Genomic DNA, 25,502 nt, shown 5'->3' on the forward strand with positions numbered 1-25,502 from the left:
AAGAGCCTTCTTAGAGTGGTTGCAGAACAGAGAATTTAAGCTGATCAGAAAAGTTCAGGGAATTTAGATCTTTGAAAAGTTTGGTAAGGTATCCTTCTTATTCACTTTATTCAAGGAAGTGGGCTTCACAGGTTGAGTCAACATTTAATTACCCATCCCTAATTGCCCTCAAGAAGAGGCAGTGAGCTCCCTCCTTGATGGGAATGTTTTACCCTTAGGGATTCCAAAACTAAGAACCAAATAAATAAGTTACAGATTTCCCCCGCCATCCGAAGGTGGAGCATTCCTATGAAACGGTTCGTAAACCAGAATGTCGTAAAGCGAAGAAGCAATTACCATTTATTTATATGGGAAAATTTTGTGAGCGTTCACAGACCCAAAAATAACCTACCAAATCATGCCAAATAACACATAAAACCTAAAATAACAGTAACATATAGTAAAAGCAGGAATGATATGATAAATACACAGCCTATATAAAGTAGAAATTCTTTTCCACAATCATTGCCTGAACTGTTCTCCGTAGCGAAAATCTCACGCAAGCGCCGTTGGCAAAAACACTCTCTCCAGTAACCTTTAAGCTATGAAGCTGCCAAATCATACCAAATAACATGTAAAAATACACAGCCGATATAAAGTAGAAATAATGTATGTACAGTGTAGTATCACTTACCGGAATCGGGAAAGCGCGGAGCACACTGATGGTCTGCTCACAGGCACGTGTTTAAGCAATGCCAGGGAGAATGCAGTTCCAAATCCGGGAGAGAGCAGCTGCTCGGGGCGCGCGCTGCCTTTTATCGCGCGCTGGGTTTTTTGCGCACTGCTTTTTTCGTAACAGTGAAAACACCTTCTGTTAGCGAAAACAGGGTACTAATGTAGGTCTTTCGTAACAGTGAGGTTTCGTAAAGTGAACATTCGAAAAGCGGGGGACACCTGTAGTTATTCTTGAATCAGAATCAGGTTTATTATCACTGGCATGTGTCGTGAAATTTATTAACTTAACAGCAGCAGTTCAATGTAATACATGATAATATAGAAAGAAAAAAAATAAGTGAATCAATTACAAGAAGTTCAATAGGTTTCAATTTGTACATTTAATGTCAGAGAATTGTATATAATATACATCCTGAAATTCTTTTTCTTCGCAGTCATCCACGAAAAGCAGAGGAGTTCACCAAAGAATAAATGATGGTTAAATGTTAGAACCCCAAAACCCCCCTAGCTCCCCTACGCATAAACAGCAGTAAAGTGATGACCCCGCCCCCACCAGCAAAAAAGCATCTGCACCCTCCACCGAGCACTCAAGCGTGCAGCAAAGCATCAATAAAGACACAGACTTGCAGTACCCCAAAGACTATTTGTTCACCTGGTAATTTGACATACCACAGGCTCGCTCTGTCCCTAATAAGGGAAAAAGGGGTCTCCCCATTTCACAGCGCGAGGAGAGACATAACAAAACAACTTGCCAATTTATGGTGTTAAAAGTCTGTTGTATCGCTTTTTCCAAGCTCTGTGCCGAAAGAACTCGGTTCCCTGGGCACGCAGCCAGCAGCCAGCTCGTTGCTTTCGATCTTCCATGTACTCCTATGACACACCAGTTTTCTGCAGTGGCACAGACCTTGAATCCGCCCACCTCCAGAGCCACAAAAGTCCAGCACCCTGACGGCACACTAGTCTTTCAGGCCGCGTCCTTGGCATATTGAAAAGCGGCAGGTCGTGAGGCTCTGAGAGCAGGTCCCATTCCCGCAAAGAACCGAAGTCTGTGTGTATCTCCAGGTCAGGGTCTTCAGAAGAACCCTGAAAAGGAAAAAGGGAGATATTAAAGGTAGAAATAGAGCTGTTTCCGAAGATGCAAGAAAAGGAGTCACCGTTAGGTGCCATCATCCTAAGCTCTGCCCTCCGTGTTCAGTATGCATATGTATATTAAATAGTTATATTTAAAAATAGTGCAAAACAGAAATAATATGTTTTTTAAAAAGTGAGGTGGTGGTTGTGGGTTCAGTGGCCATTTCAGAATCATATGGCAGAGGGGTAGAAGCTGTTCCTGAATTGCTGAATGTGTGCCTTCAAGCTTCTGTACCTCCTTCCTGACAGTAACAGTGAGGAGAGGGCATGTCCTGGGTGATGAGGCTCCTTAATAATGGACACCGCTCCTGAAAGATGTCCTGGATACTACGGTGGCTAGTACCCATGATTGAGCTGACTAATTTTACAACTTTCTGTAACTTCTTTCCCAGAGTAAGTCAAGGAGATTACATCAAGGATCAACTTTATTCGCCATATACATTTACATGTATTAGGGATTTACTGTGGTGTGTTGGTCAGGGCACAACATGCAACAAAAGACAACCTTCAACGATGATAAAGTAGAAGGAATTATACAAAAAATTGGAAGTTAGAGATTAAAGTACAGATATTGAATAAATGTGCATAAATACATTTATATCATCATGTATTTGCAATGTAAACAGAATAATATGTAGTGGTATGTAGTGGGCTAGAGTGTTCACAATGCATTACTAACTGGAATGGTTGATCATGGAGACCTTTATGAAAAATAACATAGATTGGTTTGGGAGGAAACTGGATATACACAAAAATAGAAGGATTACTGAGAGTGAGATGACATAAATTGGAGAAGATCGCCTGCGGAGCATCATCATGGTCTGTTTCACTGCTGTAAATCCATTGTAATTCTACGTGCCTATGGAATAGACAGCTGTCAAATCTGTACCTGCTTTTCACAGGTTCCACAATACCAATATGTGCAGCGTTTTCCATCCTCTGCAGAAACACAAGAAATTCTGCAAACGGTGAAAATCTTCAACACCGCACATAAAATGCTGGAGGAACTTAGCAAGTCAGGCAGTATCTGTGGAAGGAAATGGACGGTCGGAGCTTTGGGCCCTAGCCCATTCATCTGATTGGTTCCATAATCTGCAGTCTCTTGTGTCTCCAGCTGCTTGCAGGAATTTGCTCTGAATAAACTGACTGCAGTTGTTCCTAAAGGAGTGATTAACTGCATTTCCAAAATGCGTCACAGTCTGTAAAACCCGTTGGGATGTCCTGCAGTTTTGAAAGGCTCTTTTGCAAACGTCCAGAAACTAATAATAACACTATATCTATTATCCAAGGTTGAAATAGAACCCTGTGGAGACTGGGACTCAAGCTGGGACTCTTTCAGTTTATATCACTCAGTAACTTACTAGACGTGGTCCTGAATCCATTAGGTCAAAAGACGTAGGAGCTGAATTATGCCATTGAGCCTGCTCTGCCATTCCATCATGGCTGATTTATTTTCCCTCTCAACCCCATTCTCCTGCCTTTTCCTTTGATGCCCTTACTAATCAAGAACCTGTCCTCTGCTTTAAATATACTTTATGACTTGGGCTTCACAGCTCCACCGATTCAGTACCCTCCAGCTAAAGAAATTCCTCTTCAACTCAGTTCTGAAGGCCTGCACTTGTATTCAGAGGCTGTACCCACTGGTCCTGGACTCTTCCACTATTGGAAACATTTGGATAAGGGGAACCAGAGGGGGAGCTTCTTTACTCAGAGGGTGGTGCGAGTGTGGAACGAGCTGTCAGGTGAAGTGGTGGCTGCAGGTTCTATTGCAAAATGTAAGAGAAGTTTGGGTAAATACATGGATGGGAGGGGTATGGAAAGCTACAATCCGGGTGCAGGTTGGTGGGACTGGGCAGAATAACAGTTTCGCATGGACTGGATGGGTTGAGGAAGCTGTTTCTGTGCTAGCAGACTTGATGGGCTGAATATTTTATATCTTATGGTCTATGATTCTAATATTTAGTTGAAAGTGTTTTTCTCAGAAGGAGAGACTTTTAGGATCTGTCCTCAGGACTGTGAGCGTTTGCTGGTTGTTACACACCATGTACAGGGAACCATGCTGTTCTGATTCAGTGCTCCAGGGAATCTGTCATGGAGGCAGGTTTGATCTGCAGAGAGAGAAGGGGACCGCACAGTATGATGAGATAATACCATTCAGTCTTGCTGTAGGGCTTCATTTAATCTTCCTCAGTTTTATCTTTCTCCCAGTTGTTAGATTCTGTACTTCTACAGAAAGTGTTCAGCAATCTGTGCGATTGATGGATTCTTTAAGTAACTTCCTTACCTTAGGGGCAATAAACAAGTCACTGCAGCAACTCTGTGGAGCACTCAGCATATGTGGAAGCAAAGGTTTAGTCAATAGATGCTGATGCTGGGTCTCCATAGATGCTGCTTGGCATTCTGGCTGGTTTAATCACTGCCTGGTATGGAGGCTCCAATGCATAGGATTGGAAAAACCTGCAGAGGGTTGTAAACTCAGCCGGCTCCATCACGGTACAACCCTTCCCACTATCATGGACAACCTCAAGAGGCTGTGTCTCTAAAAGGTGGCATCCATTTTAAAGACCCTCACCATCTGGGACATGGCCTCCTCTGATTGCCCCATCATGGTGGAGTTACAGGAGCCTGAAGACCCACACTTAATGATTCAACAACAGCTTCTTCCCCTTCACAATCAGATTTCTGAACAGTCCATGAGCACTACCTCATTATTTCTTCTTTTTGCACTATTTATTTGTGTGATAATTTTATATATTTGTACTGCTCTACTGTTGCAAAACAAAAAAAACATAATCTAAGTCAGTGATAATAATTGTGAATCTGATTCTCAGTTTATTATAAACTCCAGATTTCAGAATCTGTCACCTTTTTTTTTTACCTATGTAGTCTAGGATCTGGCATCGGTTTAGCAATAATGCATAAACGCACTGGGAAGGTGTACAGGAGATTTAACAAGATAAATGACTGGGGGATCTGCAATTATTTACTCTGGAAGGTGTCAGATGGTAATGACAGGTAGCATAGTGTAGATACTGAGGCTGTGTTCTCTGGTCCTAGACTTGCAAGGTACCAAAATCAGGGGCACAAATGTAAATATCTAACGTAAATTTGTTGGGGAATCCAGAGGCTCGAACCAAAACATTGATAATTAAGGATTAGCTTTATTTGTCACTTGTACATCGAAGCATGCCGTGAAATGTGTTGTTTATATCAACAACCAGCATAGTCCAAAGCTGTGCCAAGTGCAGCCCACGTGTCGCCACACTTCCCGCGTCAACATAACATACCCACAACTTTCTAACTCTAATCTGTATGCGTTTGGAATATTGGGGGAAACCGGAGCACACGGAGGTAACCCACATGGTCACAGGGAGAATGTAAAAACTCCCGACAGACAGCAGCTGGAATCGAACCTGCATTGTTGGCACTGTATAGTGTTACACTATGCTATCATATGCTGCTTACCCTCTGAGTTCCTCCAGCAGATTGATTATGGTTCCAGATTCCAGTATCTGCACTCTCTTGTCACAGGCCCTTCAGTCCACCCTGTCTATGATAACCTTTTTGCCAAGCGACACTCATCCTATTTGCCCAGATTAGGATCATATCCTTCTGTGCTTTGTCCAATGTAAATGCCTCTTAAACATGTCCTCCTCTGGCAGGGTTTGTGATCTCTCTTTCTCATAGGAAAATGCCGTCAGAGCTTTTGAATATTCTTGAAGCAGAGCTGGGTAGAATCTTGATAAGTTGTAGGGTGGGGCTGAAGGATAACAGATAGGCAGGAATACAGAATTGAGATTTCAGTCAGATCAACCATGAACTTGTAACCAGGTAATCATTCCTCTCAAGAACATGTTTGGATACTTTTGGAGGGGTGAGGGAGGGGTTGACCCAACAGAGGAAAGCCACAGCAGTTGGGTCTCTGGCACTGAGTCTGGCTCTTTGGCTCATCAGGGAAGAAGGGGAAAAGAGGCAAGGTGAATAGGAAATTCATTGGTTAAGAGAACAGAAAGGATGTTCTGTGGACGAGAACAAGATCATCAGATTGTATGTTGCCTCTCGGGTATCAGGGCAGGGACATCTCAGATCGAGTCCATAGCATTCTTAAGTGGGTGGGTGAGTGGCCAGAGCGTGGTCTATATTGGTACCAATGACATTGGTAGGTAGGAAGGGGGATAAGGTCCAGCAAAGTGAGTTCATGGAGTTAGGTGCTTAGTTAAAGGACAGGATCTCCAGGGTGGTGATCTCAGGATTGTTACCCGTGCCACATCTAGTCAGGCCAGAAATAGGAAGATAATGCTGTTTAACATGTGGCTAAAGAGGTGGTTCAGGAGAAAGTGAGTCAATGTCTACTTTATACCTTCATCAGAAAAGATAATGCTGATGGGAGTCAAGCAAGTGTTGAGTGGGAGAAGGGAGTGGGGACTGCAGGGAAGGAGGTTGGCATGATGCTGAGAAATTAGCTCCGGTGTCTTGTCTCTGTGATGTAAGGATTAGTTCAGCTCCAGGAATACGTGTTTGTAAGATGCTGACATTTTGGAAAGAACATTTTGAGTGGACACCATAGTCAACATGGACCCATTGTGCTGAAGGGCCTTTATCTGTGCTGCTTTGCTCTGTAACCTACATCTAACACAGGATCAGTATGGTCAGGTTCGATGTTTGATGGAGCCCATGATGGTGCTGAAATGAGCCTTGGATCTGCAGAAAGTGGTTGGCACTGCCCAGTCCATCACAGGCAAAGCCCTCGCCATCACTGGGCACATTTTCAAGCTGCACTGCCACAAGAAAGCAGTATCTGTCATCAAGGACCTCAACCATTCAGGCCATCTCTCTTCTCACTACCACCATTGGGCAGAAGGTACAAGAGCCTGAGGTCACACCACCAGGTTCAGGAACAGTTACTACCCTTCAACCATCAGGTGCCTGAACCAGCATGGATAACTTCACTCACCTCAAATTTGAACTGATTCCACAACCCATGACTTTTGAGGTCTTTACAACTCATGTTCTCAGTATTATCTTTTATTTGCACAATTTGTCTTCTTTTGCACATTGGTTTTTGTTGGGCTAGATAGATAGATAATTTTTTCTTTGATGTAGACTTTGGATATTAATATAATGATGTAATGCTGACTCCTGGTATGACAGGAATGAGACTTTGGGTAAAAAAGGGGCACCCAAATGTTGGCTTTAGATGAATTGTTGAGTTGGTGCAGAGGTGCAGGTACGGAGAGGAGTGGTGTGCAGAACCCCTGGGTGCCATTAAACCATCCCTGTCCGATATTCTAATTTTGAACAAATGAAACAGCATGAATTTCTAGCCTAAGTGATGAGCTGCAATTTTTAACCATTCATTGGATTTGGATGGTGTAGAATTTCTGCTATGCTTCTAATTCAAAGTCAAGGTCAAGTTCATTGTCATCTGCATAAGTCCGTGCAGGCACAGGTACAGTGAAATGTTTGTAGCAGTGTCACAGGCACAGGGCATCAGATAATCAGCATGCACAAGACAAATATAAATTCAGATTGGAATTTCAGATTAAGATTTATTTATCACATGTACATTGAAACATACAGTGTATTGTGTCATTTGCGTTAACAACCAACACACCCAAGGACATGCTGGGGACAGCCCGCAAGTGTCACCACACTTTCCGGTGCCAACACAGCATGCCCACCGTGCTTGGCAGAACAACACAGAACACAGCAAGTGACAAAACTGCAACAGCTACACAAGTCTTGTTCCTCCTTCCCTCCCTCACACATACACACAAACAGTCCTCCAATCTCAGGACAGGCCTACATTAAATTAAACCTAAATTATTCATGGTTTTACAAGAAAACACAATTAGAACAAAAATATCAAGTGTACTTTAGTGCAAAATGGCCATAGTGTTGCTAAAACTGTAGTGATTGGGTTTAGTTCATTTTATTCAAGAACAGAATATTTGAAGGGAAGGAGTTGTTCTTGGACCTGGTGTTGTGGAAGCTCATGTTTCTGTCCCTCCTGCCCAATGGTAGCTGTGAGAAAATGGCATGGCCTGGATGGGGGGGAGGTCCTTAATGATGGACATTGCTTTCTTGAGGCAGCATCTTCTGTGATACCACCAGTGGTGGGCAGGGATGTGCCCGTGATGTATTGGGAAGGGTCCACTACTCATTGCAACTTCTTATGTTCCTGTGCATTTGCATTGCTGTACCAGACCATGCCACAATCAGTCAGGAGACTTTCAACAGAACGTCTGCAGAAGTTTGTTAAGGTGATTCCCTTCTGACCTTTGTTATAGGATGCCTCAGGTTTTTGTTTTAGCGTGTCGCACCAGACAGTCAGCCATTCTTGTCTGGCGCATGGTGTCAGGATTGGCCTCCTTTCGGATTAACCAGGTCACAATATGAACGTTCCTGTCTCAACCCTTTTTTTTTTACAAGGCCGAGTGGCTAGCTCGACGCTCAACCCGGCACGGATGGAAAGCGTGCTCGGGGGGGGGGGGGGGGTGGCCCGACTGGGATTTGAACTCTGGAGCCTTTGCTCCGGAGTCTGGCGCTGATGCCGTTGCGCCACCAGCCAGCCGTCTCAGGTCATTTACCTGCATTAATGAGTCTGGAGTCACAGATGGACTAGAGTGATGAGGATTGTAAATTTCCTCCCCTGTAGGACATTAAAAGAAGCAATGGGGGGGGGGGGTGTTTATAACAATCTGAGACTATCTCTTAATTCCAGACTGATTTAATTATTTGAACTCCCTTGATGAAGTTCATATCCACATCATCGGATCAGTAGTCAAAGCCTTTGTTTGCTTGTCCAGCAGCTTCAGCACAGTGTTACCATAACCCTGTTCTAGCTGTGGTTTGAAAAAACCGGACTGGTTCTCCCTTTCTGAGGAAATCCCCCTTAGGCAGGGTCAGTCTGCATTTTAATGAGGCCGCTTAAAACACCCAGCTCTTCAAAAAACAAAAGTTTCAGTCCCGTGGATGGGGTTTCAAAACAAGGCAAGGTGCATTGTACCAGCAGCTGGCTTGATGGCTGTGTTCAATTATTGTGTTATCTCAGTGCTGTCCCCCGGAGCGAAGACCCAAAGGGAGAATTTGGATTATTTCACCTGCTCCAAGTTCACCTCCATTACAACCCACTCACTAAAGCAGGATCACATCTAATAGAAACATTGGAGTGGTGAAAGACTCACTGTGCACTTGCTGAGAATTCTTGCAGAACAAGAGGAGCCCTTTCTGTTTCATTCTAATAATATGTTTATCATTTTAAATTTGGATATTTGAACAATTAGAATACACTGATTGTTGTCTAGAAACTTGCAAGAATGTTGTACATTGTCAATGAGCAGAAGTATTATGACTAATACAAAGTGATTGGAGGAAAATATAGAGGGGTCAAAGGTAAGTTCTTTACACAGAGAGTGGTTGGTGCATGAAACACCCTGCTTGAGGTAATGGTAGTGGCAGGTACATTAAAAGCATTTAAGAAACTCTTAGACAGGCACATGGAATAGAGATACATTGGGGGGGGGGGTTCTGTAGGAGGGAAGGGTTAGATTGATCTTCGAGCAGGATAAAAGGTCAGCACAATATTGTGAGCTGAAGGGCCTTACTGTGCTGTGATGTTTAATGTTCTGTAAGTAAAGAGAGCTTTTGGTTCATTGGCCTTCATAACTCCACCCTTAGTCTCATTACCTCGTTTCTCTTTTAACCTGCCTCTTAGACCAAGCCTTTATCTGATTCAGTGCCTACTAGCACTCCTCAAAAGCTCCTGGGCTTGTTCAGAGATAATACGTAAGTAAAGCACACAAAATGCTGGAGGATGTCAGCAGGTCAGGCAGCATCTATGGAGATGAATAAACAGTTGACACTCCCGGTGGAGACCCTTCATCAGGACCTATCATCGCCATGAAGGGTCTCAGCCCGAAATGCTAACTGTTTATTCCCCTCCGTAGATGCTACCTGATCTGCTGATTTCCTCTAGCATTTCACTTGTGTTGCTCAGGATTTCCAGTATCTGCAGAATCTCTTGAGTTTATTCTTTTTAGACTCTCCTAACCTCCTCTTGTAATATTGTTGCTCATTGTTAAGAAAGCCAAGATTATGTCAATCAGCCCTATTAACTTTGTGCTAATAAATGGAGAGGAAGTGGAAGCAGTGACAGATTTTGTCTTCCTCGGTTCAATGATTTCTATAGATGGTAAATGCAGCCACAAAATTAAACAGTGTTTACTTCTGGGATGGGCAGCAATGACAGATTTAGATAAAATACTGAAGAGCAGAGACATAACATTGGCTACGAAGATCCGTGTAGTCAAGTCCATGGTATTTCCAGTTCTGATGTATGGCTGTGAGAGCTGGACTATTAGTAAGGCTGAATACAAAAGAGTTAACGCTTTTGAACTTGGATGCTGGAGAAAGTTGAAGAAATGCAGCCTTACTGCTCACGAGGAGGCTTGATTATGAAACATAGATAACCTACAGCATAATACAGGCCCTTCGGCCCACAAAGCTGTGCCAAATATGTCCTTACCTTAGAAATTGCCTAGGGTTACCCGTAGCCCTCTATTTTTCTAAGCTCCATGTACCTATCCAGGAGTCTCTTAAAAGACCCTCTCATAACCACCTCCACCACCATCGCTGGCAGCTCATTCCACGTACTCACCACTCTCTACGTAAAAAACTTACCACTAACCTCTCCTCTGTATCTACTTCCAAGCACCTTAAAACTGTGCCCTCTCGTGCTAGCCATCTCAGCCCTGGGAAAAAGCCTCTGACTATCCACACAATCAATGCTTCTCATCATCTTGTACACCTCTATCAGGTCACCTCTCATCCTCTGTCGCTCCAAGGAGAAAAGGCCGAGTTCACTCAACCTGTTCTCATAAGGCATGCTCTCCAATCCAGGCAACCTCCTTGTAAATCTCCTCTGCACCCTTTCTCTGGTTTCCACATCCTTCCTGTAGTGAGGTGACCAGAACTGAGCATATTACTCCACGTGGGATCTGACCAGGGTCCTATGTATCTGCAACATTACCTCTTGGTTCTTAAACACAATCCCATGATTGATGAAGGACAATGCACCGTATACCTTCTTAACCACAGAGTCAACATGCGCAGCAGCTTTGAGTGTCCTGTGGACTCAGACCACAAGCTCCCGCTGATCCTCCACACTGCCAAGAGTCTTACCATTAAAACTATATTCTGCCATCATATTTGACCTACCAAAATGAACCACCTTACACTTATCTGGGTTGGACTCCATCTACCACTTCTCAGTCCAGTGTTGCATCCTATCAGAGTTCCACTGTAACCTCTGACAGCCCTCCACACTATCCACAACACCCTCAACCTTTGTGTCATCAGCAAGTTTACTAACCCATCCCTCCACTTCCTCATCCAGGCCATTTGTAAAAATCACAAAGAGTAGAGGTCCCAGAACAGATCCCTGAGGCACACCACTGGTCACCGACCTCCATGCAGAATATGACCCGTCTACAACCACTCTTTGCCTTCTTGTGGGCAAGCCAGTTCTGGATCCACAAAGCAATGTCCCCTTGGATCCCATGCCTCCTTACTTTCTCAATAAGCCTTGCATGGGGTATCATCAAATGCTTTGCTGAAATCCATATACACTACATCTACTGCTCTACTTTCATCAATGTATTTAGTCACAACCTCAAAAAATTCAATCAGGCTCGTAAGGTACAAACTGCCTTTGACAAAGCCACGCTGACTATTCTTATTCATATTATGCCTCTTCAAATGTTCATAAATCCTGCCTCTCAGGATCTTTTCCATCAACTTGCCAATCACTGAAGTAAGATATTTTGGCCACATCATGAGAAGACAGGATTCCTTGGAGAAGACTCTCATGTTAGGTAAAACAGAAGGTAAAAGAAGACGAGGATGACAGAAGCTACGATGCATAGATAATATTACTCAGACCTTGGGTGATCTTAGAGAGGCAGTTTCCAACAAGAAGGCTTGGTGTGCAGGACTCCGTGAGGTCACGAAGAGTCGGAATTGTCTTAACGACTGAACAACAACAACAACCTGTTTGACTAAACCTTTATTTGATTAAGTGTTTACTGACTCTCCTTGAAAGTTCCGGGGTTTATTCAGAGATCATATCTAAGTATGGTACATAAAGGTGACTTGATAGATGTGTACAAGATGATAAAAGGCATAGATAGAGTGGACAGCCAGAGATAACCTTCCCCAGAGCAGGAATGGATAATACAAGAAGGGGGGATAATTTTAAGCTGGTTGGAGGAATGTATGGGGGGGGAGCATCAGAAATAGTTTTCTTTTACACAAAGAGTGGCAGATATGTGGAACTCCCTGCCAGGGGTGGTGGTAGAAGCAGATACATTAGGCACATAGATATTAGAAACATAAAGGGCTATATAGGAGGGAAGGATTAAATTGATCTTAGAGGATGTTAAAATGTTGGAAAAACATCGTGAGCTGAAGGGCCTGGACTGTGCTGTACTGCTGTGTGTTCAATGTAGTACAAAAGTAAATATTGCTTCTGAACCGGGCCAGAGAGCCGAGCACATAAGGGGCACCTTATGCACTGAAAATGTTGTTTATTCTCTCTCCTCACAGGAGCCGATCCTCAGAAAGGTGAACTTGACCTGAATGGGATTGATGACCAGGAAATCGATAGGGTAAGCTCATTGTGCAGTCATTATTACTAGGAAATATGAGATTGTAGATCACCTGCTGTACTAAAAGAAAGGACTAAACAATAACACTTCTCTAGCCATCTGCACCATCGAATTGTTCAGAATCTGGTTTCAATCCTGTAATCACATTTGATGGTTTCTCTTTTCTTTTTGTAGGCGCTCTTTTGGGAGAGGTAACTTTATATAATAGTTTATTGTTACTGGTGAAACTACTGTGGGACTAAGTAGTGTGGGCAGATTGTTGGCTTTTCAGCTTTGGAAGCTAGATCACAGTGCATTTTAGGGAGATGGCCACACTTTTCCCGCAGCCGCTCTCTGACCTGAGCTTAGTACCTCACCTGTATGACTAATACAGCATGGACACAGGTCCTTTGACCCAACTGATCCGTGCCGGCTAACGTAGTCCCATTTAGTCCGTATCCCACTAAACCTATGCAAAGAAGTTGCCCCTCAGGTTGATTTTTAAATCTCTGGTTTTAAACCTCTAATTTTTTATTCTCCAAACCCCGAGAAAAAGACTAAGTGCATTCACCCTGTCTGTGCCCCTCATGATTTTATTCACCTCTTTGGGATCACCTCCCAGTCTTCTACATTTCGAGGGATAAAGGCCTATCCTGTGTAACCTCTCCTCTAGTCCTAGCAACATTCTCATAAATCTCTGCCCTGGGAGTTATTAGGACAAACTTTGCTTTGGATGTTCTTTCTATTAAAGATGCTTTGGAATCATATATCTTTTTAATGGCACAAGAGGCTATTCAGCCCTCTGAGTCTACATTGGCACTGAGAAAAGCAATCAGTCTTCCCTTTCCTTGTAAGCCTGCAGATTGTTCTCCCTTGAGTGTCCATCCATCCAATTCTGTACTGTAGAAACGTATTGAACTATGAGTTCAGGATGCACAGTGGTTTGTACCTTCTGTAGGCTAAGCATGCATAAGAGTCAATCAGTGGAGGCGTTATTTCTTCCCCCCTCTGATCTCTCTCTTTTCATTCCCCTCTGGTTCCCCTTCTCTTCTCTTCTCCTAACCTGCCCATCACATCCCTTTGGTTTCCTCTTTCTTCCCTTTATTCCATGGTCCACTGTTCTCTCTATCATATTTCTTCTTCTTTAGCTCTTCACTTCTTCCACCTATCTCAGTTCATTCCCACACTTCCACCCACCCACCTTCCCCCTCATCTTGTTTCCCCCATCACCTGCCAGCTTGTACTCCTCCCTATCACCTACCTTCTTATTCTGGCTTTTACTCCCTTTCTTTCCAGTTCTGATTAAGAGTCTTAGCCTGAAACGTCAACTGTTTATTCACCTCCAGAGATTCTGCCTGACCTACTGAGTTCCTCCAGCATTTTTTGTGTGCTGCTCTGGATTCCCCGCATCTTCAGAATCTCTTGTCTTTATGTTAGTACATCATGCACATGAAAAGTTGGGAATGAACACAGTCACTGTGTAACTGCAATTTTCCTCTGAGGTTGATTATTTTCTTAATTGGAATGGAATTGTCTAGCACAGATAAACTGTGCTGCAGTTTCCAGGTCAAGGTTTAAGAGTGGGCTGTGGTCATGGAAATGAGGACCTTGAACCATATCTGGGGCACAATAGAGAAGATGGCCAAGGACAGAAGAGATGGAGGACTTTCATTGCCGCCCTAAACAGCAGCAGCAAAACAGGCAGCATCTAACCAGTCATGGAGCCGTACGAGATGCCTGTGGCCGCCTGGGATCAGGGAATACAGATCCATAGTTACTTGAAAGTGACACCACAAATATATAGGGCTGTATAAAGAGCTTTTGGTATTTTGGCTTTCAAAAATCGGAGTACTGAATACATGGAGTTGGGATGCTATACTGAATTCTATAAAACATTGGTGAGGCCATAAGTAGAGTAATATGTGCAGTTCTGGTCACCTACCTACAGGAGAGATATCAATAAGGTTGAAAGAGTATAGAGAAAATTTACAAGGATGTTGCCAGAACTTGAGGACCTGAGTTATAGGGAAAGGTTGAATAGGTTAGGACTTTATTCCCTGGAGTGTAGGGGAATGAGGGGTGATTTGATAAAGGCTTACCAAATAATGAAGGGTATAGATAAGGTAAATGCAAACTGGCTTTCTTTACATTGAGATTAGGTGAGACTAGAACTAGAGGTCTTGGGTTAAGGGTGGAGTGTGAAATATTTAAGAGGAACTTGAGGAAGAACATCTTCACCCAGAGGGTGGTGCAAATGTGGAATGAGCTGCCAACCGAAGTGGTGGATACAGATTTAGTTGTAACATTAAAAGACGTTTAAGTCCATGAGTGGGAGGGTTACAGAGGTCTAGGGTCCAGGTGCAAGTCGATGGGACTAGGCAGAATAATAGCTCAGCACAGACTAGATAGGCTGAAGGGCCTGTTTCTGTGTTATAGTGCTCTATGACAAGTTCTCATTGATCTGCCAAAGAGCAGCGCCATGTGTGTCTTTCTCTGAGCCACACTGAAGGTTTGGTGGTCAGGCAGACTCCAGCCTGATTGTGGCCTGTGCTTTTTGTGCAGTACCTACTGAATGAGGAAGAGGTGGAACAGAAGACGGAGCTGTGGCTGAAAGAGAATGCAGACTATCTGGAAGAGCAGAAAGGTGAGTGTTCCTGAGAAAGAACGGGTGGGGGGTGCAAATGGGAGGGCAGATGGAGAGGAGCATTTGCATCTCCATCCACTGCCCACAATTTTGCCTCAAATCCTAGTGCAGTTTCAAATGCTTCATGAAAAGAAATCAAAACCTGCAGGGGCTGAGTCTGAAATCAAGGTTTGGAACTACTCAGCAAGTTAGGCAGCATCTGTGGAGAGGCAAACAGTTATTGAGTATTGTCTTATTATTGTCACATGTACCAAGATGCAGTGAAAAGTTTTGTCTTGTATATTGTTCGTACGGATTAGATCATTGCACAGTGCACTGAGGTTGAACAAGTTAAAGCAATAACAATAGAAAATGAAGTGTAAAAGCTACCAGAAAAGTGCGGTGCGGACAAATGATGAAGTGCAAGATCATAATGAGGTAGATTGTGAGGCCAAGGTTCCATCTTATTGTACAGGAGGTCCGTTAAAGGGTCTGATAACAGCGGGGTAGAATCTGTCCTTGAGCCTGGTGGTACGTGCTTTCAGGGTTTTGTATCTTCTTCCTGATGGGAGGGGGGAGATGAGAGAATGTCTGGGGCAAGTGAGATCTTTGATAGTTAACATTTTCAGGTCCAGCTTCCTTTCTGATATATATACTGAAATTTCCATGTGTTTAGTTATCACTCATAAAATTGACAAGACCCTGGAGGAGGCCCTCGTTCTAATTGCTTTCCCTTGCATTGTAAGTTAAACTACTTATGCCATTCATTCTGTAAAACCATCAGACCTCTTGTGGACTGATTTGTTTTTGTCGATGGGATATCCACCCAGTTGCAGAATGGAATGTCTATTAAAGGTTGAGTTTGAAGGCAGAATACAGGGTTAATGGTACTGTGGAGGAACAGAGAGATCTTGGGGTTCACATCCATAGATCCCTCACAGTTGCCGCACAAGGTATAGTTAAGAAGGCCATGTGGTGTGTTGGCATTCATTAGCTAGGTTGAGTTCAAGAGCCGTGAGGTAATGTTGGAGCTCTATAAAACTCCAGTTAGAGGTCAGTTCTTATATGAGGGATCTGGAAACTTTAGAGAGGGCGCAGAGATTTACCAAGATGCTGCCTGTATTAGAGAACGTGTCTTATGAGGATGGGTTGAGCGAGATAGAACTTTTCTCTTTGGAACAAAGGGAGATGAGCAGTGACTTGATACAGCTGTACGATATGATAAGAGGCATAGACAGAGACTTCTTACCCCACAGGGGAATGGCTAATAAGAGGGGATTAATTTTAAAGTGTTTGGAGAAAAGTATTGGGGGTGTCAGAGGTAGACTTTTTATACAGAGAGTGTCAGGGATGGTGGTAAAGGCAGATATATTAGGGGCATTTAAGAGATTCTTAGATAAGAACCTGAATGGAGGAAAATGGAGGGCTACGTGGTAGAGAAGGGTTAGATTGATCTTAGAATAAATTAAAAAGGTCAGCGCAACATTGTCGGCCATAGAACCTGTATTGCGCTGTAGTGTTCTACATTCTAAAAGGTTCTAAGACCATTATTTCAAAGATAAAAAAGTGGCAATCTCCACACTTTTAGCCAAGTTTGAAACAAGTACTGTGCCTTACAGTATCAGGAGTTGAGTCATTCACTGTAATACTGTCTTCCCTGGCTGGTCCTGTTGAGTTTCTGGTCAATGGTAACATCCAGGACACTGATTCTGGGCTTTCAGTGATGGTAATACTGTTCAATGCCAATGACAGTCTCACAAACGTATGATCACACACAGATGAGAGCAAGAGCCTGCAGTTCAAACTTCTGCATTGTTATCACTTGACCTTGTTCTACCTCAATGAACTGGTATAATAATCTGAGCTGTATCAACAGTATGCAAGACAGGCTTTTCACTGAAACCAATTCCAAATCCAGTTCATCATTGGCTTGCAGTCTACTCGACCTGAACAAGTATCACAATCAAAGTAAAAGTACATTTATTGTCAAGGTACGTATGTTATTATATCCTTCATTGAGATTCATTTCTTGCAGGCATTTACAGGAAAATAAAGAAATAAAGTAGAATTGATGAATAACTATACATGGACAAAAATGGAAAAGCAACCAATGTGCAAAAGAAGACAGATTGTGCAAATGAAAAAATACTGAGTTGTAAGGAGTCCTTGAAAGTGAGCTTGTAGGTTGTGGAATCAGTTCAGAGTAGTGATGAATATCCATTGGGCAGGAGGTACAGGGGCAATAGGTAATATCAAGATAAGATAGTATCGGGTGTTAGTGCATTCCAGCTTGGCCCCAGTAGTATTTGCCCTTCACAGACAGCCCAAATTCATTAAGTATTCTGATTTATTTATTTATCACATGTGCATCAAAACATACGGTGAAAAGCATCATTTGCATTAACAACCAACATTATGTGCTGGGGGCAGCCTGCAAAATATGGTCACAGAGTTGGGATTTTCTGCTCGCTGATCCCTGCTATTACACTGTTCACATGGTGCCTCATACGCCAGGATGCTGTTCATCTAATTAGCTCAGAAACTGGTGGGTAAACTTCCTTACTGGTTCGCAACACCTCTCTCTGTAACTGGATCTTGGACTTCTTAAGAGAAAGACCACAGCCACTCTGTGTTGGCAGTAAAATCTCTAGCTCCATCACGCTGAGTACCGGCACTTCCCAGGGCCGCGTCCTGAGCCAGCTGCTGGTCACGCTGCTTATGCATGACTGCACTGCTAGATCCAATTTGAACTGTATTATTACGTTTGCCGACATAACCTCTCCGTACTATGAGGCGGTGTACAAAGAGGTGATAGAGTGGCTGGTAGAATGGTGCGAGCACAACAGCATGGGTTTCAATGTGGACATGACCAAAGAGATGCAGGTGTCCCTTACTTTCTGAATGTTCACTTTATGAAACCTCTTGATCTGCTGTGTATTTTCAGCTATTAATCTTTTCTTTCATTTCAGATTTCTAGCATCTGTAGTAGTTTGCTTTTGTAGCCATATAACCAAGTTATCTCTTTGTTATCTTCCTGACCAGATGAAGATTAACCGGACTTTCTCCAACCATTGTGGAACAGAATCAAACAGGAGAAATAACTAGATTGAGAGACGTTCATCCTGTATCCCATCCTAGGCTATTTCTTCCAATATCCTTGCCAACATGACTGTGTTGGCTACTTTCAGTGTTAGGGGTTTATAAGCCACAGTGCCCGCCTTTATGATGAAATGCCTCTGCTCAAAGCATTAACTGTCCATTTCTTTCCATAGATGCTGCCTGATCAGCTGAGTTTCTTGAGCAGTTTATTTTGTTTTGCTGCTTATTATTAAAAAGCTTCAACCCTAGCAGTTGGCAATTCTATGAGAATAGTGTTTTACAAAGGAATGATATTGTGGCGCTCCGGGGGCTTGGTTGACAGTTCGCCCCAGCATTCCTAGTGACCAGCATTACTTATCATTCCTGTTTTGAAATGCGTTCGCTGTGTGTGTGTTGAGTAGAATTATGGTGAGGTGTTCAAGTTCATCTATTTTTGTTCGGGCTACACGGTTATTCATTTGTGTGTTTGTGTGCCATCCTGACTGTAACCGGGATGCTTAATAGCTACCTCCCCTGTCTGTATGTGACTGAGTTAGTTCTCTCCGAGCTGTTGCAGTCTGTCTGTTATTGTGCTTGTCACAAAATAAAAACAGCAGTTGAGATAAATTACCTCTTCTCATCTGTCATCATGGCCCAAATGCTCACCACATTGATGCCAGGAATGGGGTCAGAAATTGACAGCAAAATAAAATATTCTGGGAATGAAGGGATTAACATATGAGGAGTATTTGGCAGCTTTGGGTCTGTACTCACTGGAATTTAGAGGAATTCCATTGAAACCGACTGAATGTTGAAAGGACTAGATAGGATGGATGTGGTGAGGGTCTCTCCAATGGTGGGGGTATCCAGAACTAGAGAGCCCAGCCTCAGAATTGAGAGGTGACCTGTTAGTACAGAGGTAAGGAGGAATTTTTTAAGCCAGAGAGTAGTGAATCAGTGGAATGCCCTGTCACAGCTTGTGGTGGAGGTCAAGTCCGTGAGTGTATTTAAGGCGGAAGTTGATTGTTTCCTGATCAGTCAGGACATCAAAGGATATGATGAGAAGGCAGGTGTATGGGGTTGAGTGGGATCCGGGATCAGCCATGATGGAATGGCGGAGTAGACTCGATGGGCTGAATGGCCTAATTCTGCTCCTATGCCTTATGGTCTTATGGTCTCGCTGTTACGAAAGACCTACATTAGTTACCTGTTTTCGCTAACAGAAGGTGTTTTCACTGTTACGAAAAAAGGCAGCGTGCGCCCGAACAGCCAAGCTCCTCCCCCGGAACTGCATTCTAGCTGGCATTGCTTAAACACGTGCCTGTGAGCATCTGTGCTTTATGTCGATTTATTTTGAGCATCTGTTTGCAAGATGAGTTCTAAGGTATTGGAAAAGCCTGAAAGAGCTCGTAAGGGTGTTACACTTAGCGTAAAACTAGACATAATTAAGCGTTTCGATCGTGGTGAACGGAGTAAGAACAAAGTGAGTTTGGCTTGTGGAAGTTGACGAAGATGATGTTGAAGAGGTTTTGGCATCCCATGACCAAGAACTGATAGATGAAGAGCTGATGCAATTGGAAGAGGAAAGGATAACAATCGAAACTGACTGCAGTAGCGAATGGACCGTAAGTGAAGTTGTCCAGGAACTGAACGTGAAGCAACTGCGTGAGATGATAGAAAAATGCGCGAGGCTAAGTAGTCAAGCATACTGTCGTTTTTCAAGCCTTCCACATCAGCCACAGCAGACGACGAACCTCGACCTTTGACATCGAGGCAGGCAGACATAGAAGAAGATGACCTGCCTGCCCTGATGGAAACAGACGACGATGAGATGACACTCCAGTGTCCCACTACCCCAACCCCCGGGCCACGGACCGATACCGATCCACGGAGAATGCAGCAGTAGCCGGGACGCACCCAGCACATCTTTAAGAAAAAAGCCGAAATAAACAAGCTAATTAATTAGGTTCCGCTCGGCACGTAAATGTCAGCCCAGATCAGAGGCGCATTGTTCCTATTTTATATAGGCTGTGTAATTTTATGCATTATTTGGTATGATTTGGCAGCTTCATAGCTTAAAGGTTACTGGAGAGAGTGTTTCTGCTGAGAGCGCTTGCGTGAGGTTTTTGCTACGGAGAACAGTGCGGCAATGATTGTGGAAAAGTATTTCTACTTTATATAGGCTGTGTATTTATCATATCATTCCTGCTTTTACTATATGTTACTGTTATTTTAGGTCTTATGTGTTATTTGGCATGATTTGGTAGGTTATTTTTTGGGTCTGCGAATGCTCACAAATTTTTCCCATATAAATAAATGGTAAACACAAAATAATATGCAGATGCTGTTGTCAAAGGAACAAATAAATGGTAATTGCTTCTTTGCTTTATGACATTCTGGCTTACGAACTGTTTCATAGGAACGCTCTACCTTTGAATGGCGGGGGAAACCTGTGATTGTAGGCTTTAGGAAGATGCAGGTTGACCACTCCTCACTGCACATAAATGGGTCCTCCGTGGAGAGAATAAAGAGCACCACGATCTGGGAGTGCACATAATGGATGATCTCACCTCAACACTCCTTCTTTAGTCAAGAAAGCTCAGCAGCATCTCTCACACTCTCCCCCCTCCCCACCATTCTAAATTTTTACAGGAGCATAGTTGAGAGTCGGTCTGTAGGCTGCATCACTGTCTGGTACGGGAATTGCAAAGCATCTGACCACAAATTCCTACAAAGAATTGTGAAGGCTGCTGAGAGGATCATCCATCCATCAGAGATATTTATCATGAGTGCTGCATATGCAGGGCCCTTAGCATTGTCAATGATCCCTCACAAGCGTCCCACAATATCTTTGACCCCCCCCCGCTTCCCCCACCATCAGCAGGAGGTACAATAGTATTAGGACAAGGACCGTTAGGATGGGTAACAGTTTCTTCCCCCAGGCTGTGAGACTACTGAACTCCCTGCCACTACCCAGATCTCATCACTCATGAACTCAAGTGGCCTTCTACTGTTTACTTTTTAACATGTGTTGTAAATGCACCTTATTATTTGTTAGTTTATTTGTGGTAATATTGTTTTATGCATTACATATGTGAGTGTACTGTGTGTGCACATTGGCCCAGACAAAGGTTATTTCTTCTGGCAGTATACATGTGTACAGATGAATGACAATAAACTTGAACATGAACTGGAACCTTTGCTATTACTGCATTGCTTTTACTTCCCTTGCAGCTAAGGAAGAGCGAATAGCCAAAGAGAAGGAACTTGGGATTTATAAAGAGCAGAAGGTAATATTTACTGGAGTCCCCAGCTGTAGCCTTTCGCAGTCACTAACATACAGTTCTTTCTTGATTCTTTCCCTCCCTCTGTCCGTTATCTTGTTGCAACTACTGCTACTTTCTACTGTTTTTGCTGCTGCTACAAAGCAACATATTTCCTGCCGTATAAGGCAGTGATTATAAAACCTGACTCTGACGTGTCACTTGTCACTAACAATGCTTGTGGTGTGATCATTGTAATATTCCCAAGAGAAAAGGCCAAGCCTTTCTAATAAACACTAGAGATTCTGACAATGCTGGCAATCCAGAGCAACACACACAACATGCTGGAGGAACTCAGCAGGTCAGTCAGCGAGACCTTATTCTACGGAGGGGAATAAGCAGTTAGTGTTTCAGCCGAGACCTTTCACAGTTCAAAGTACATTTATTATCAAAGTATGTTTGCAGTATACAACTCAGAGATTCGCCTTCCCCGCAGAGAGTCACTAAGCAAAGAAGAACCATGATACCCCAACCCGTTCAAAGAAAAGAAACACATCAAACCCACCCCCCACACGCAAAAAAAAAGCAAATCGCACATATAGCAAATAAAAATGAGCAAAAACACCAGACATAAAATTCAAAATCAGAAGGCATTTTTCAGTTCAGCTCGGTGTTCATTTTCTGCAGGGTGCCCCAATTCAAAATTGCCCAAACTAGCAACTAAAAAAGGAGCAACCAGAAACCAGAAGCACATCATAAATGTGAATTAGAGTCCACAATCCACAAATCACTCCGGAACCATCCTCAACAGCATTGAGGGAGAGTGAGATCATTCAAACGCAAGGACCTTCCTTCGGGAGCAGCGAGCGAAAAGGAGGAACCCTCCTCCGGCAGCAACAAGCGAGATGCTGGTAGACAACGCTGAACACTCGCTCACCTCCCCACCCACCTCGATGAATTCATTCTTACACTCGGTGCTTTAATCAGCGAGTGATAGAGTCAGTCATGGACTCGCAGCCCTTCTCCAGGCCTCCTGACCTCCATGCTGCACACTTTGCTCATTGCCTTGTGGTACCCTCTTGGAGACAGCAGAGCACCTGGTCGCCCAATCAACCCAAAGACACATCACCAGAGTGTAGATAACAGGCTCCAACGGTAGCAGACCACTTCTAAAAGAAAAAGATGACATAAAAAGAATGAAAGAAATTTCTTCGTGAGCCATCTTGAGAATATTGCTCTTGGTGGTGCTGTTGCTGGTACTATCTTCATCAGTCTTTATCCATCGTTCCTCTCCATAGATGCTGCCTGGTCTGCGGAATTCTGCCAGAATTTTGTGTGTCTTGCTCAAACCTTCCTAATGTTCGTGCCTGGCCCTCACTGTGCCTCTGTCCGTGTGTGCGCGCATGCATGCGCATATGTCTGTGATCGTGTGTGTTTATGCATGTTTGTGTAAGTACGTGTATGTGCAGACACAAGATGCACGCGAGCACATGTTGTTACTGTCCAGTGATCACTGATAGGAAAGAAATAACTTCCCTGAATTTCCATTCTTTCTTCTTAGCTCTCATTGCCCTCCCTTGCCCAGCCTCCACCCTGCTGTAATTAAGAAAAGTGGCATTTCCTACTTCTATCCCAAACTGGAACTTCACCACATCGTCTGACATTCTCGTCCCCGACACAGTCTATCTTCCTCAATCCTATTAAGGTGCCAATGGTGAAATCCCAATCTTCATGTCACCCCAGTTATTCTTCCCACCCTTGGAGCTTCTCTTATTTTTCCAGCTGAACTAGAAATTAAATACCAGTGGGAAAATATGTGAATCTATCCAAGATTTTGAACGCCATGGCCTTTCTTTCTGAATGAGAAGCCCTTCTCATTCAGCAAAACTGTTCAGCACCAGCAACCCAGGTTCAGTTTACTTCATTGTCAGTGAGGAGCTTGTGCGTTCTCCCTGTGACTGCGAGGGTTTCCTCGCATATTCGAAAGGTGTACAGGGTTTGTAGTTTAATTGGTCATATGGGTGTAATTGGGCAGTGTGGACCCATTGGGTTAGAAGAGACTATTATCGTGTTGTATCTATAAATAAACAGATAAATAACTGGGTAGGGAATTTACTGTAAGCTATTCTCCATCTCCTTCAAAGCCCAGAAAATCCTCAAAGAAACGTGAGCCAATCCAAGCCAGTACGGCAGGCGAAGCCATAGAAAAGATGCTGGAACAGAAGAAGATCTCCAGCAAGATAAACTACGACGTGCTGAGGGATCTGAACAGCAAGGGCAGCAGCTCGCCGGTTCAAGAGGAGAGCGACAGCAGTAACCGTGCTGGCAGCGCCAGCGGTGGCAAGAGGGGAGCCACCCAGCGACGAACGGCTGCCAGCTCCCGGAAACTGGCTGCACCCGTCAGCAACCTGGGCAAGAGGTAGGGCTGCCTGCTGTCACTGGGAGATGTTAATGTGCTTTTGTGTGTTTCTGTATGAACTTACAGGTGCTCATGTGTGTTTACAGTTTAGGTCACCGTTTTATAGGAAATACATTGTCAAGATGGAGCGGGTGCAAGAGAGATGCCTGAACTAAAGGGCCTGAGTTATAGGCAAAGGTTGGCCAGACTGGATCTTTATTCTATAAAGATGTAAAGATTGGCTCCATTTGTTAAATGTAGATACAGTGAAACGCGTTGAAGTGCACACAAGATGCTGGAGGGACTCAGCAGGCCAGGCAGCATCTCTGGTAAAGAGTAAACAGTCGACATTTACTGTCAAAGATTGTGCTTGGGGCACCCTGCAATTATCGCCATGCTTCTGGCACCAATATAGCATGCGCACAACTATCTAATCCTAAACCATACCTTTCTGGAATATAGGAGTAAACCAGAGCACCCGGAGGAAACCCATGCAGTCATGAGGACAGCATACAAATTCCTTACAGGCAGTGGCGGGAATTGAACCCTGGTCAGTGATCGCTGGCGCAGTAAAGTGCTGCACTATTCGCTGTACTACCATGTTGCCCTTGCTTGGAGCACAGGAGAATGAGGGGTGACCTTGTAGAAGTTTATAAAATCAATTTTAACTTTACACATATTAATTGGGAATCCCATACCATGGGATAGAGTTTGTCAAATGTGTTCAGAAAAGCTTCCTTTGTCAGTACGTAGAACTCCCAATGAGAGAGCTTGCAATGCAGGATCTGCTATTGGGGAACGATACAGGGCAGGTGACAGAAGTTTGTGCAGGGAAACACTTTACATATAATGATCATAATGCCATTAGTTTCAAAGTAAATATGGAAAAAGATAAGTCTGTTCTGTGGGTTGAGATTCTAAATTGGAGAAAGGCCAGAATGGTAATCCATGTGTGGAGCCAAAACAGATGGAGGAGATTTAAACGAATACTTTGCATCTGTATTTACTCAGGAGGTGGTTACAGAATCTATAGAAGTGATGCAAAGTGACATCAACTTTATGGACCCTGTACAGATTGCAGAGGAGGAAGCGTTTGCGACCCTGAGGCTAATCAGGGGTGGATAAATGGCCAGGGCCTGACTAGGTGTTTCCCTCGGACACTATGGGAAGCAAGTGCAGAAATTGCCGGGGCTCTAGCAGAGATATTTAAATCATTCTTAAGTGACAGGAGTGGTACCAGAGGATTGAAGGATAGCCAATGTGTTCTGTTCTCCTGTTTAAAGAAGGCTCTAAACATAACCAGGTAATTATAGGCCGGTGAGTCTGACATCATTTGTGGGAAAGTTATTGGACGGTGTTCTAGGGGCCCAGACTTGGACTAATTAAGGATAGTCAACATGGCTTTGTGTGTGGTAGGTCATGTCTTACCAATCTTATAGAGTTTTTTTGAGGAAGTTACCAGGAAAGTGGATGAAGACAAGGCAGTGGATGTTGTCTACATGGACTTTAGCAGGGTCCTGCTTGGGAGGCTGGTCAAGAAGATTCAGTTGCTGGGCATTCAGGATGAGGTTGTAAATTGGATTAGACATTGGCTTTGTGAGAGAAGCCAGGGAGTGGTAGTAGAAGTGGAGCTCTGTGACTAGTGCTGG

The 25,502-nt window shown here is 43.7% G+C and overlaps 1 protein-coding gene across 3 annotated transcripts in view; it reads left to right on the plus strand.

Moving 5' to 3' along the window:
* brf1b (BRF1 general transcription factor IIIB subunit b) overlaps positions 1–25,502 on the plus strand; it is a 460,829-nt gene that overhangs the window by 346,436 nt on the left and 88,891 nt on the right. For all 3 annotated transcript variants that reach the window (XR_011887761.1, XM_072272380.1, XM_072272371.1), the window contains exons 12-15: positions 12,451–12,512; positions 15,054–15,135; positions 21,427–21,482; positions 23,600–23,874. Coding sequence is in view for 2 of the 3 variants with exons in the window: in XM_072272380.1 (XP_072128481.1) it covers positions 12,451–12,512; positions 15,054–15,135; positions 21,427–21,482; positions 23,600–23,874 (475 nt within the window). In the remaining variant the exon portion in view is untranslated. The remainder of the gene's footprint in view (positions 1–12,450; positions 12,513–15,053; positions 15,136–21,426; positions 21,483–23,599; positions 23,875–25,502) is intronic.

This window comes from Mobula birostris, chromosome 1 (assembly GCF_030028105.1).
Source record: "Mobula birostris isolate sMobBir1 chromosome 1, sMobBir1.hap1, whole genome shotgun sequence".
In the NCBI taxonomy this organism is placed as follows: Eukaryota; Metazoa; Chordata; class Chondrichthyes; order Myliobatiformes; family Myliobatidae; genus Mobula; species Mobula birostris.